Below are 13,023 nucleotides of genomic sequence, written 5' to 3' on the forward strand. Positions count from 1 at the left end.
CCTGCTGTTGTCGCCGCAGCCCGGTGGGCACGGTCCCCGGGTGGCCGGACCCTGTCTCAAGCCAGGCTGGCGCCGAGGGCGAGGGCGAGGCTGGGGCTGGACGCAGCCCCCAGGGCTTCAGAGCCAAGCAGAGCGGGACGGGGGTTTCAGGGCTTCCCGTGCCCTCAGACTACGCAGGGGTGCAGGACAGATGGACACGGGTGAGCCCGTGCAGGGGGGTACAGACCTGGGGGGGCGAGTGGGTGCTTGGGAGAGGGGCGCGGGCTGTCCCCGCAGGGCTGAGGAGCTTCGTCCCTGGTCCTGCGGGCGGAGGGGCCCGGGGGCTTCAGGACACACGGGCGGGGCGGGGGGCGGTACCCAGCAGGGGGCCTCGGGGGACACGGTGGGAAATTGGTGAGGCCGCGGCCCCGTGCAGAGCCCCGAAGCCGCCAGTGCCCTGGGGAGGGAGCCGCTGACCTGGCAGCTGGTCCGGGGGCTGTGCCAGGGGGCGCCCCCCACCGGGCTGGGCTGCAGAGGGGAACCTAAGGGAGGAGGGCAGCCCCCGGGCAGGGGAGGAGCCCCCGGAGGCCCCCCCAGGGCCTGCCGCCCCAAGTACCTGCCCGGCCCTCAGCACGGACTCCCCTGCCCGGGGTCACGGGCTGGACTTTGGCCGCGGGTCAGGGATTCAGGTGGGCGGGCACCTCTCCTGCGACTCCCGTGTGTCGTGCACCTGAGTGGCCCCTGGCAGCGCGGCTGGCGGGGGGCAGGCTGCACATCTGCCGCCGGCCTGAAGGATGCACGGGCCCCGCAAGCCCCGGTAGCCCGGGGACGAAGCTGCCCAGCCCTGCCGTGGGCGTGGGGACGCCCCTGCACGGCTGCCCCGGCCACCCCTGACCCGCCCCCTCTGTGCCCGCAGGTTCACCGGAGCCAGCCTCCCCGCTCCCGTCATCAGCAGCAAGAACTGGCTGCGGCTGCACTTTACGTCGGACGGCAACCACCGGCAGCGGGGCTTCAGTGCCCAGTACCAAGGTAGGCGGGCCGCCGGGCGTCGTCAGCGGGTGCAGGGCTGCGTCCTGGGGAGCTCGTCCCGGCCCCGGCCTGGGTCCGGCTGGCCAGGGTGGACATGCCTCGAGCATCCTGTTCTTATTGGCAGACCTGGGGTCTCTGTGTCTGCCGTAGTGGCCTGTGGCCCCACGGTCACCTCGCCCCACTGTCCCTTCCCGGCCCCTCCGCAGGCCGGGTGCTCGTGAGCCCGAGTGCCTCCAAAGAGCCGGGCCGGGCGCTCGGGCAGCACCACCTCGATTGCCCTGCTTCATTCCCCTGCGAAGTAAATGCCGTCAATGGCCCCATTATATGGACAAGGAAACTGAGGCTCAGGGAAATTAAGCCAGCTTCCCGAGGCAGCTGACGCCCCCTGCCTTTTATTATTATTTTTTTAAGATTTTATTTATTTATTCATAAGAGACACACAGAGAGGCAGAGACACAGACAGAGGGAGGAGCAGGCTCCGTGCAGGGAGCCGATGCGGGACTCGATCCCGGGACCCCGGGGCGCAGGGAGCTCTTCGCCCTGGAGGAGGCCCAAAGTCCGGGGGGCGGAGGGATGAGAGCAGATGAGATAAGGACGTTCCTTTCGACCTGGAGCTTACTGGGAGGTACACGGCATTTCTGGACACCGAGGGTGGGCTTCGTGACCACCGGCAGTCACATGCGGATATTGGTTTTCGCAGATTCGGTGGGAACTCGCGTTTCGCACCTGTTCCGCGTAGGGCCCCGGGCTTCCCCGCCGGGGCCGGCTGGAAGCGGGGACCAAAGGAGGCCTGCGAGAAGCCTTCCCTTCCTAAGCAGCCTCATTTCCTTAGCATCGGGCAGCAGGACACCTTTGAAATATTTAAAACATAAGCCAAAAAAAAAAAAAAAAAACCACCAACCTGGTCCCCTAGGTGCCCCCCCCCACCCCCCGAGAGCTCGCCTGCAAATATTTTTCTGGTGCCAACACTGGGCTTTCGTGGAGCAGAGCAGCCGCCTGGATCTTTTTTGTCGTCGTTTCCAACGCAGGAAGGCGGGGATGGACGTGAGCGTTTCATCCGAGTGAAGAGGGGGCCCGTGTGTCTACTTGTTTCCGGTGCCCGAGGGCCTGGCGGGCACAGTCGGGGTCTGACGCAGACCGTGGGCGCCCGGCCGAGCCGCGCGGGAGCCTCCGGATGTCGGGAGCCCCCTCCCGCCGCACACACGGCCCCGCACCGTCCCACGGGCCCCCCTCCGCGCCCTGTGGCAAAATGTGCCTTAAATTCGCGCGTTTCCGCTAAAGAAGCCGAAGCCCGAGAGGTCGCAGGGCGCCCCAGGCCGGCCCCGCGGGCTGGAAGCTGAGTCCCTGCAGGGAACCCCAGCGCCGGCCTTGCCTGCTCCGCCGGCAGCTTCTCAACTTTATTTTGTGAACCTCAGCCCACCCTTTAAGGAAAAGGACATTTTCCAGCACAACCCAGGACCCATTTCTGTCTGTGGGACTAAAGAGAAAATGTCACCGAGGGGTGTTGACCCGAACATCATGCGCCCTGAACGTTTCCCGTTTCTGATGTTAACGGCGACCGCCCCACAGAGTCCACGGCCGGGGACGGCCCACAGCCCGAACGTCGGCTTCCGTGACGGGCTTCCCTACCTCGCGCCTTCCCGTCTCCCTGAATACGGCCCCGAACGGGGTTGGCACTTCCACGCGGACCAGGCTTTCCGGAGGGCGTCCTAGGTCTCGGGCCCTTGGCGTGCATCCCTCTGCCCGGTGCTGAGCAGTGGCCCGGCCTCCCTCGTCTCCCTTCACCGCCGTAGAGCCGAGGACCTGGAAGCCCCCGCGCAGCCACACGACCCCCGTACAGAAAACCCACCGACCAGAACCGCCCGCTGCTCCGAAGGAACCATGAGCACAGCCCAAGTCATGGAGTCGGAGACCCGGGGGGCGGCAGAGGCAGCTCTAGGGAGGGGGCGCGCGGCCTGGCTATCGTGGAAGGGGGAGACCTCAGGGATGAGGCGGCCTCGGACCCCCCAGCAGGGAGGCCTCCCCACAGCTGGGAGGGCAGGGGGGTAGAAGGGGCGCCACCCGCAGACCCAGAGGGCAGGAAGGGGCCTGGGTCAGTGTAGAGCACAGGGTGGGGGAGCCTGGGGTCAGCGACCAGGGCAGGACGGGGGGGCCTGGGGGTCAGCAACCAGGGCAGGAGGGGAGCCTGGGGTCAGTGACTAGGGCAGGACAGGGGGGCCTAGAGGTCAGTGACCAGGGCATGACAGGGGGGCCTGGGGTCAGCGACCAGGGCAGGAGGGGAGCCTGGGGGTCAGTGACCAGGGCAGGAGGGGAGCCTGGGGGTCAGCGACCAGGGCAGGAGGGGGGCCTGGGGTCAGCGACCAGGGCATGACAGGGGGGCCTAGAGGTCAGTGACCAGGGCATGACAGGGGGGCCTGAGGTCAGCGACCAGGGCAGGAGGGGAGCCTGGGGGTCAGTGACCAGGGCAGGGGGGAGCCTGGGGGTCAGCGACCAGGGCAGGATGGGAGCCTGGGGGTCAGCGACCAGGGCAGGAGGGGGACCTGGGAGTCAGCGACCAGGGCAGGAGGGGGACCTGGGAGTCAGCGACCAGGGCAGGAGGGGGGCCTGGGGTCAGCGACCACGGCAGGAGGGGAGCCTGGGGGTCAGTGACCAGGGCAGAAGGGGGAGCTGGGGGTCAGTGACCAGGGCAGGAGGAGACCTGGAGTCAGTCACCTGACCTGGGTCTTCCGTCCCCCTCGTGTCTGCCGTGGCTGCCACCCGCCCACCCTAAGGGAGCTGGAACAGGGAGCAGGGCCTGCGGTGCCCTGCCGTGTCCCCAGGGTGCCCTGCCGTGCCCCCGGCGTCGGGCTCCTGGCACAGGGCAGGCCAGGGAGGTGTGAGGATCGGACCTGGGGAGACAGCAGCATGGGGTCGGCTTCCACCGTGCTCAACTTTGTGGCTTGAGTCCCAAGTGATTTATGAGAATTGGGAGCTAATGGTCCCCAAGCCGAGTGTGTTGATGGACAGTGTCTTCCCAGGAGCCGCATTGCACAGGAGGCAGATGAGTGACCGACGCCGGGCATATCCCGTTCCCGTCTCGCCGGGGGGAATTTCGGGGTTTCCTGCCCAGGCTCGGATTCCACTACGGTCAGGGCACCGGGGCCAGGCGTTGCGGGGCCGCTTGGCCTGAGGCCCGCCGTCGGAAGGGAAGGTGGCAGGCGTGTCCGCGCGAGGCCAGGCCCGACAGCCTACGTCACCAAGGTCGCTGGCAGCCCAGGCAGGAGCAGCAGCTCCGCAGCTTCGAGAAGCCCGACGCTGCATCTCAGCTGCCCGCAGGGTAAACTCACCCGTTGGAATCCAGGTTGCATGAATCGAGATGCTTTTATGGTAACAAAGCGAAGCTCCTACTTTCCATGCGCACTTGTTTCTCCGTCGCCTGCGCCTGAGCCGTGGTCTCAGACCAAGCAGGAGGGCCCCCGGCAGCCTGGGGTGCACGCCCGACGCTCTCTCCTGTTCCTGTGCACCGCGGAGCGCCTGAGCCCTGGCCAGCTCCATTTCGGGGTTCTGGGCCTTCGGGGCCTCCACGCGAATCCCAGGGTTGGGGCTTCCAGGCGCAGGAGCCCGGAGCCCGGTGCCCACGGAACCACACATCTAAACCGAACCAGAAAGTGATTCTGACATGAAAACAGCTCGGACACACGGGCCCGGCGCCTTGGCTGCTCCAGAGCCGACCCCCTCCTCTTGCCAGGAAGCGGCTCAAGGCACATATTCTTCTAACGGTCGTTCGTCCACTTGGTCCTCAGTTGGGGAACGTCCTGCGGGCTCGCCAGTCACAGGTCAGAGGTGCGGGAGCGTGGGGGACACGGGACGCGACGTCACGGTGCGAGGAGGACCAGCGGACGCCCGAACGGAGCCTCCGATGCCTCGACTTCTCCGGAGTGGGCGCAGCCGCGGGGCGGCCTTGCAGAGAAGAGGGGAGGACCCGAGCCAGGAAGAGCCAAGGGCGCGCGGCCTTGCAGCTGGCAGCCAAAGGCATCGGGGGTCCCTCAGCTGCCTTTGCTTCTGGACGTTTTCCTTGACTTCTCAGCGGTTGTCTGTGAGGACGCCACCGGCCGCTGACGGAGCCACCGCACCCTTCGGGAAGTTAGAGCTCGCGCCCCGACGCGCACCCTCCCGGCGGCTCCCCTTCCCGCAGTCTTCGCGAGCAGCCCCCCAGGAGCTGTGCCTCCCTCGTCTTCTAAGCTCCCGCCGCCCTCCAGCGCCCGCATCCCTAGCGGAGGTCGCTGCCGGACTTGCGAGGCTTCGCGGTTTCCGCACCGACTCTCCTTCCTGAGCTGGAGCCGTTGGCAGAAGCCGGGACGTCGGCCCACGTGGGCCGCCCGCGATGCTCAACACGGCTGCACCACCGGGGTCCGCCACAGGCCCCGCGGCCCCCGCCCCCGCCGTGGCCACCGGCAGCGCTTCCTTGAGCGTCCTCCACTTTGAATCCTGCCACGTGCTCCTCGGAGAAGGCGGCGTCCTCTCTGGCCACGGTAACCGTCCGACTTTTCGTCAGTCTCGAGCAAACCTCCCTTCCAGACAACACGCGGCCCACGGCAGCAGCTGCAGCAGCTCTTTCCACAACCCTGGAGCCTGGAGCGTGGGCTGCTGGAACCCGGAGGCCGACTTCCATCCTGTTGATGGGGGGCCCGGGGCACGTCACAGCCCCACCCAAAGGCTCTCATGGGGCATTGGTGGTTTCAGGACCAGACCCTGGAACCTTAAGTACCCTGGATTCCCACTTCTGTATTTTCCTTATTTATTCATGAGAATACACAGAGAGGAGAGAGAGAGGCAGAGACCCAGGCAGAGGGAGAAGCAGGCTCCAGGCAGGGAGCCCGACGCGGGACTCGATCTCGGGTCTCCTGGGAGGTCTGTAAATCTGAGCTAGCTGAGCCGCCAACACACTAGACGCTGACTTGGTCCAGCGAGGAACTGTGGGTACCGACAGTGTCTGTGCGGGGCCGGTGGCCAGGCCCTCCATGACGAGACGGGGGCACAGGCCGGGGTGCGCATCCGCCAGGCTTTCTCGGGGAAAAGTCGGATTCCGGTTTTTAAAAAGAGCACCCTCTGCAACATTTTGGGGGGGACGAGTTAGAGAGAGTGAATCAGTGAACAAAATCCAAGCAACGAAATAAATAAATCAAAAAAAAAAAAAAAAATCCAAGCAATGCAGGGTTTGTTTACGGCAGGAGCGTGGCTCCGAATCCCGAATGGCAGACGTTTGTTGGAAACGGTTCCTGAGACCGAATGAGGTGGGTTTGGGGAAGGAACAGAGGTGGGGAGGTGAAGCTGCACAGCTGGGCGGCGGGAACGGGCAGAGCTGGTGCAGGGCCCACGCTGGGGAGCGAGGGGGCTGCGGGTTCCGTCCACCGTGGGACCCCCGGGGCCGTGGAGACACGCGGGGCACCTCGCCTCCTGCACCAACGGGTCCAGCCTCCTGCCGGCTCAGCCCAACAGCTCACGCCACAGACGGGGGAAGAACGTGTGGTGCCAGATTCCTGCCACCGAGTGCGCACCGAGTGTCCCGCTACCTGCAGGGCAGCGGGGGAACGTCCTGTAGCCCACCCAGGCGGGAAGGGGGTTGAGCCGCCCGCCGCCCTTGGCCCCCGGGGGGACATGACTGCAGCCACCCAGAGCCCCGCCAGCCAGCTCCAGCCAGCTCTCTTCTCTGGGACCCCTGACTTGGTCCACAGCGCAAATGCCTGTGCCGGCGCCAGTTAACATCTTGTCCATATTTGTCGCCGTGTGTGCCCAGGTGTGCACATGCGTTGTCGCAGGTGTGCCCACTGTAGACGCGAGCGTGTGTGCACGTACTCGCATGCATGTGTGCATCCATGCGCGGCCAGAACCGTGCAGCCCGCAGCGGGCTCCTTACCTGCGGTGCATCGACGTCACGAGATCAGAGCTCCGGGGAGATGTCATCGGCACAACACGAGTGGGCGCTCCACGGACGGGTGGGCGGACCAGCAGCATGAACAACGGCGCGCCAGAAACCCTCTAGCCCTTGCCGCTTCCTCCTTTGTTTCCGCCGGGGTCTGTCGGTCGCGCCGTGGAGAGCTAGAGGGAGACGCGCCTGTTCCCTGACGCTCTGCACCTGATCTGACCCGGTGCATTGGGCTAGCTCGTGCCAAGCACATTTTGTGGCTGAATCCCCGTCGTGTTCCTTTTTCCACCCCCCGATCACTCACCATCCACTTGGTCGAATGCTTTGAAAGACAAAGGAGCTGTTCGTAACTCAGGGTGTGACACCTTCCCCGGGATCGCTCGAGGACTCGGGCCCCAGCCCACGGAGGCGACATCATGGTGTCAGCATCCCTGGTGATGGGGATCTTGCATGGGAGACATTCCTGGCCCGGCATCGGCTCCCACCATTAGGTGCCCCTCCCTGGAGCCCGGGCCCGTGCCAGAGGGGCCTGGACGTGCATCTAGAGACTGCGGTGTTGGTGTGAGGAACCACGGTCCGGGGGCACAGCCCCTGCCTCGCCCAGGCTCGCGAGTGCTGTGCACAGACCGCACGGGTGACACGGCTCGGGGACCGGCTCGGAGCAGTAATAGGGTCACAAGGGTCGTGTGAACTAAGGAGCCCCCAGAGGCTTCTCAGGGTCCTTCCAGTTCACTTTCTCGACCATTTTAGCAAGTTCCTTCCTGCGGGAGTAGCAGGGAGGGAAGGAGGAGGACGGGTTCGATGCTGCTGGGGAGGGCGATGGCGTCGTCTGCTGCCAATGGGCCGCGGAGGTGAGGGTGTAGGGCTGACCTGGCGGGTCTCAGCCGCTCGCTCCCCGCCGTCCCCTCACGTCCGCCCGCGTCTCATGGCTCCCCTGCAGGAGCAGCAGCAGCCCCTGGGAATGGGGTTCCTGGCGCCCGGGGACCTTGAGGCTGTGAAGCGGGCGCCTGGGAGGACGCGCACCTGCTCCTGCTGGGCCGGGTGCCCAGAGCTGCCGCACAGACGGACCCTGGCAGGGGTCCTAGAGACCCCATCCCGCCCCAGTCCCGGTGCCAGCTCTAGCTGCCTGAGACCAGCCCTGTCCTCCTCGGGACGACTGGCTGAAAGGATCCCTGCTGCTGCGCCGTGCTGGCGGGCCATGAACAATGCATGTTTCCCCGCCAATCCCCCCACTTGTAACGGGCCCACCATAGTGCCCATCGCAGGTTCCCCTGCTGGGTGCACGCGGAGAGCAACGCGCGTTCATACGAAGGGTGGGGATGTGCGTTGGGAAGTGGCGACTCTGAACTTGGTCGTGCATTTGGGTTACAGCTTGCCGAGGGACAGACCCTTGGGGAGCCGTGGATGCAGGCAGAGCCGGGTGCCGCGGGGGGACCGGGACACGGGTCCGCGCCTACCTCATCGCTGCAACCGCCGCCTGGGGCATGGGAGGGCTCCTGGAGCAGGTCACGGGGCGCCCGGGGTCACTCCTGGGGCAGGTCGCAGGGGAAGATGCTGAGGTCCGGCCAGGAGCCCTCTGCATCCCGGCTGGTGGCCCACGGCGGCGAATCACTTAAACCACCCTGAGCTGCAGGTTGGTGACCGGGTGGCTGCAGTGAGGACCCGCCGGGTCGGGGTTGACGGATGTGTAAGGAAGCAACGGGACGGCCCTTCCTCAGATCACGCCCCCCACGTACCGGGATCTGCTGCGGGCACTGAGGATGCCCCCGGGAACGATTTGGACGCACATCCCGAGGTGGCCAAAACCACCGAGTCCACGACGCAGGGCGCACCACGGTCAGGGAGACAGGAGAGGCGGGAGCGGGGCAGCGGAGGCCGGAGAAGGCGCCTGCACAGAAGCTTCCAGGGAAGGAGGCCACGAGAGGAACCCCCGGGGGAGAGCACGCGAGGGAACCAGGCTGAGGCGGGGGGCACAGGGCGGCCTGGGGAGCCACAGCAGAGCGGTCAGGCTGGAAGACAAGACCGAGAGGTGCCAGGAGGGCGCCCGAGACACGCGGGCTCCTCCTTTAGGTGCCGTGCTGGGGCCGACGTGGGTCTCTGCGGCCCTCATGGTGCCTGCGGGCTGCACGGCGCGGGGGAGCTGGGCGGTCACGGCGCCCCAGGGGGAGCCCCCAAGAGCTGCACCAGGGCGGTGGACATGGACACCACACCGGGGGCAGACGGGGAAGGATCCTGCTGCATCGGGTGTGAACGGCGGCGCCCGCGGGTCCACGATGCCCACGCAGGGAAGACCTTGAGAGGCCTTTAGCCCAGGAAGTGGGCACAGGAGGTGCCTGGGCACAGTCGCCAGCACTGCTGGGTGGTGAGAGCAGTGGAGTCCCGGGGGGGGGGCAGCTGGCAGGCGGCATGGGGTCGGGGACCCACGCCTCAAGGAGGACACCATGAAGCCCTTTGAGGCCTGCAGAATGCCTTGGGAAACTGAGGCAGTCAGACACAAAGGCCCGGGAACTGTGGCATCCCGGCCCTGGTGCCCGCTTGGTGCTATTTGGCAAAGTCTCGATGACCCATGGGCCCGACTCAAGTGGGACCAAAGCCCCGTTCAGCCCCCGGCCGCCCCCCCGGTGACCTGCGGGCCCCGGCCTCCCAGCCCGTGGTAGCTTGGCCCTCCTTGGCCCCCCGGGACCCGCCTCCCGACGTCCACCGGCCAAACCCAGAGCCAAGGGGTGACGTGCAATGGGAATCACTACGAGACCGCGTGGCAGGGGGTGTGGACACTGCTGGCCCCGAATGCCCCCCGGGGCCGTCCTCGGCCCTGGAATGTCCCAGGCCAGGATCATTCTAGAAGGACCCATCCCCAGTCACAGGTAATAGCTTACACGCTCTTCCCTCTTGCTTCCTCTTTAGTCAAGAAGCAAATTGAGCTGAAGTCTCGAGGGGTGAAGCTGATGCCCAGCAAACACAGCAGCCAGAAGACGTCAGTGTGTAAGTGCCGCGCGGCCGCCGGGCCTGTTGCTTGAGGTCACAGCCGCGGGTGCAGGGACGGCGGGGAAGCCAGGTGATGCGGGGTGACCGCCCTCGGTCCTGGTCCTCCGCCCCCCATGGCCGGGAGCAGCCCCCCCCCGCTGCTCCCCCGTCCTCCTCTTTCTCCCTCACCCCATTGTAACCCAGTCCAGGGAGTCATTACTGCTCCATCTCTCTCTTTATTTTTCCTTTTGAATCACTTCCACCTGCTAAAGCAGTCCTCTCTTCTGCTCCTCGCCCGGGAGCCGGTGCCGCCCCCCACCCCGGCTGGGGTCTGGAGGCCGCGGGCCCCGATGCCGCCCCCCAGGGCCTCACTGGGGAGCCTGGACCTGACCGGGCGAGAGGCTGGGCTCCCGTGTTGCAGCCGGGGGGGGGGGGGGGGCTCCGCGGGGGCGCCTGTGAGAACGCGGTCGAGCCGCTGGTGTTGGGACGACTCAGGGGCACATCCGGCGCTGGGCAGGGGGCTGCAGTGTCACCCGGAGGCAGCAGGCTCCAGCCTGTGCTAAGGGCCTTCGGGGCTGGGCACGGGGAGGCTTCAGGAAGGTTCCAGGCCTCCCAGCAGGCTGGAGAGCAGCGGAGGCTTTCCCAGGAACCGCCCTGGTTGTGTTGCAATGCTGGGTGTAGGTGCCTTCCGGGCCCGGCGCCCCCCGGGGGCCGGCTGAGGGGTCTTCTTCGTCCCCCCGGATCCCTGGGGCCGTTCGTTGCCTCTGAGCTTTGTGGCCGCGGGGGCCGAGGGCTCTGCTGGGCGCCAGGAGAGGAGCCGGGAGCCCCCGGGGCCACACCGGGGCTCTCAGGGAGCAGGCCTGAGCCACAGGACAGCGGGTAAACTGAGGCTGGCATGATTTCATCTTGGAGTTTGCCCGGAAGCCACAGGCAGACTTTGAGGAAATGGTCCAGACTGGGGGGAGCAGGTGTCTATCCCAGGTGGCCACGCCCCTTGAGGCCCCAGTGTGTTTCCAGCGACCCCCTGCCCTCCCCTCTTCCCCGGGCATGTTGGGTCTGGGACGGGCTTTCCTGGCCTAGGACCTAAGAGATGCAGGAAGCGGCTACAAGCTACGCCACATGGTGCTGGGCGCGCGTCCTGGGCGAGGGGCCGGGCCTGTCCTTGGCGGCTCAGGGGGGCCCGAAACGCCCTCAGAAAGGGGAAGACGCTTTTGCCCAAGTGAAATGATGCGGAAGCGCCCCAGAAACACAGACCCGGGTCTACTCCAGGACCCTCCCCTCCCCGGGGTCCCCCCGCCGGGCGGCGGCAAGCATCTGGCCCTTTGGGTCCTGCGCACGCTCCCTGTGGACAGAGGCCCCGAACCTCAAGAGGACTGGAGCCCACGCGCCTCCCACCTTCACTTGGGTGCCCCGGCCGTGCCTCCTTCCCCGCGGGCCCGCGCCCCCTTCCCTTCACCCCTCGGGGTCCGGCAGCAGAGGGGTGCTGCGACGGAGGCCACGGGAGGTTGCAGGCAGGGAGGCGGCTGCAGGGAGGACAGGGAAGGACTCGCCACTCCGACCGTGGGCTTTGCTGGGACTTGCCCTGGCTCCTTCCTGGGGGGCCGGGGAGCCGTGCGCTCAGTCCTCCCCGGAAGATGCGGTCTCAGGGGCTGTGCTTACGGAGCCGTGGCTGGTGACTTCCAGAATGGTGCCTGAGCCGCACGTCCAGCGGGGCTCGGGGGGCCGGGGCGGGCCTGCAGGGTTCCCACGTAGGGGCAGCGGGAGGGCGGTGGGCGCGGGAGCCGGACCCCAGGAGGCCAGTGCTTAGCGGCGTGTCCCCCACGGGGTGAGCGGGAGAGGCTGGCATACCCAGGACGGGCACGGGGGCTCAGGGCCGGCGTCCTCGTCCTTCCTAGCTCGGGGGGTCCCCGAGGTCCCGTCACCCCCGTCCCCCCATTGCTTAGAACAGGGAGGCTCCTGCCTGCGCTCACAACTTACGCCCCGGCCCGGAGGGTCCTGGACCCGCAGGAGCGCTGACGTGAGAGGCTCGGCGAGGACGGCGTGGGCCGGGGCCATGCCCGACGGGCCGGCTGCTTTTCACCCCGCGATCGATCGGGACGCCAGGGAAGGAGGGGCGGCCCCGGGGCCTGGAGCTCAGGCCCACGCGACGAGGAAGCCGCTGGGCGAGCGGCCCGCCCAGACCCGGTGCCCTGGCGGCCACAGCAGGGCTTCCGGGAGCACTGGTCAGGTCCGTGAGCTCGGGACCCGGTGAGTGTGGGGAGGGCCGCAGGCCCCCCAGGGAGGACACGCCTTGCACCCACCTCCCACACTCAGGTCTCGGGGGGCCCTGGCCAGCTCTCGTCCTGCCCCCTGGCTCCAAGGGACGGGCCGCCCCTGAGCATCTCAGCTGTGCCCTGCCCGCTCGGGACTCCTCAGGGGCTCCCCGTCATTTTCAGGATCGGCCTCGAACCCCTCAAAGGTCTCCCCTGCGGAGCCCACCCCCCCGCCCACTCTCCTGTGCCACTCAGCATGCTCTCCCCTCTCCTGGCCTCGCGGGGCAGCCCCCAGTCCTGTCTCCACGTCTTCACTTCACCCCTGTGCCCTCTGCCTACTTGGACTGCCTCTCCTTTGCCACCATGTGCTCAGTTCCTACGCTCTCAGGTGATTTCCTGTTAAGCGCCACCTCCTCCAGGCAGCCTTCCAGGCTCCTCTCAGCGACCTAAGACAGGCCTTCCCTCTTAGTCTCCTTGGAGCTGCGCCTCCCATCACTTCCCCATTGTGGTTCTGCAGTTGGTTTCTATTTCATGTCTCCACCCGACTGGGGGGCTCTCTGAGGACGGGGGTCTTACCTGACATCCGACAGTGGCGTCTCCCATGGTATCCAAACTGGGTCTTGTACACACTCGGTGCTCAATTAATGCTTGCTGTGTACCGGTGTATGGGAATGAGCGCGTGGGTGGGTGAGTGAGTGAGGAACGGAGCCGTTGCTCGTATTGTGGGACGGCGAGTGGGCGGAGGGGACATGGGCCACGGCAGGGAACGTTGCTGCACACTCCCCGTCATCCGCGTCTTGGGGCTGCTACTGGGATCGTGGGGCTGGCAAGGCCCCGATGGAAGGCCTCTGGCCGGGCTGCAGCTCCTGGTGGTCCCCAGAGCCAGGGATCTGG

General features: G+C 66.9%; 1 protein-coding gene across 1 annotated transcript in view; it reads left to right on the top strand.

Annotated features, from left to right (window-relative positions):
- Nucleotides 1-13,023, top strand: part of CSMD2 (CUB and Sushi multiple domains 2) — a 495,152-nt gene that overhangs the window by 224,907 nt on the left and 257,222 nt on the right. The window contains 2 exon segments of the mRNA XM_077844850.1: nucleotides 896-1,008; nucleotides 9,818-9,895. Coding sequence (XP_077700976.1) covers nucleotides 896-1,008; nucleotides 9,818-9,895 — 191 coding nt within the window.

The sequence above is a fragment of the Canis aureus genome, chromosome 13, assembly GCF_053574225.1.
Source record: "Canis aureus isolate CA01 chromosome 13, VMU_Caureus_v.1.0, whole genome shotgun sequence".
NCBI classification, from domain to species: Eukaryota; Metazoa; Chordata; class Mammalia; order Carnivora; family Canidae; genus Canis; species Canis aureus.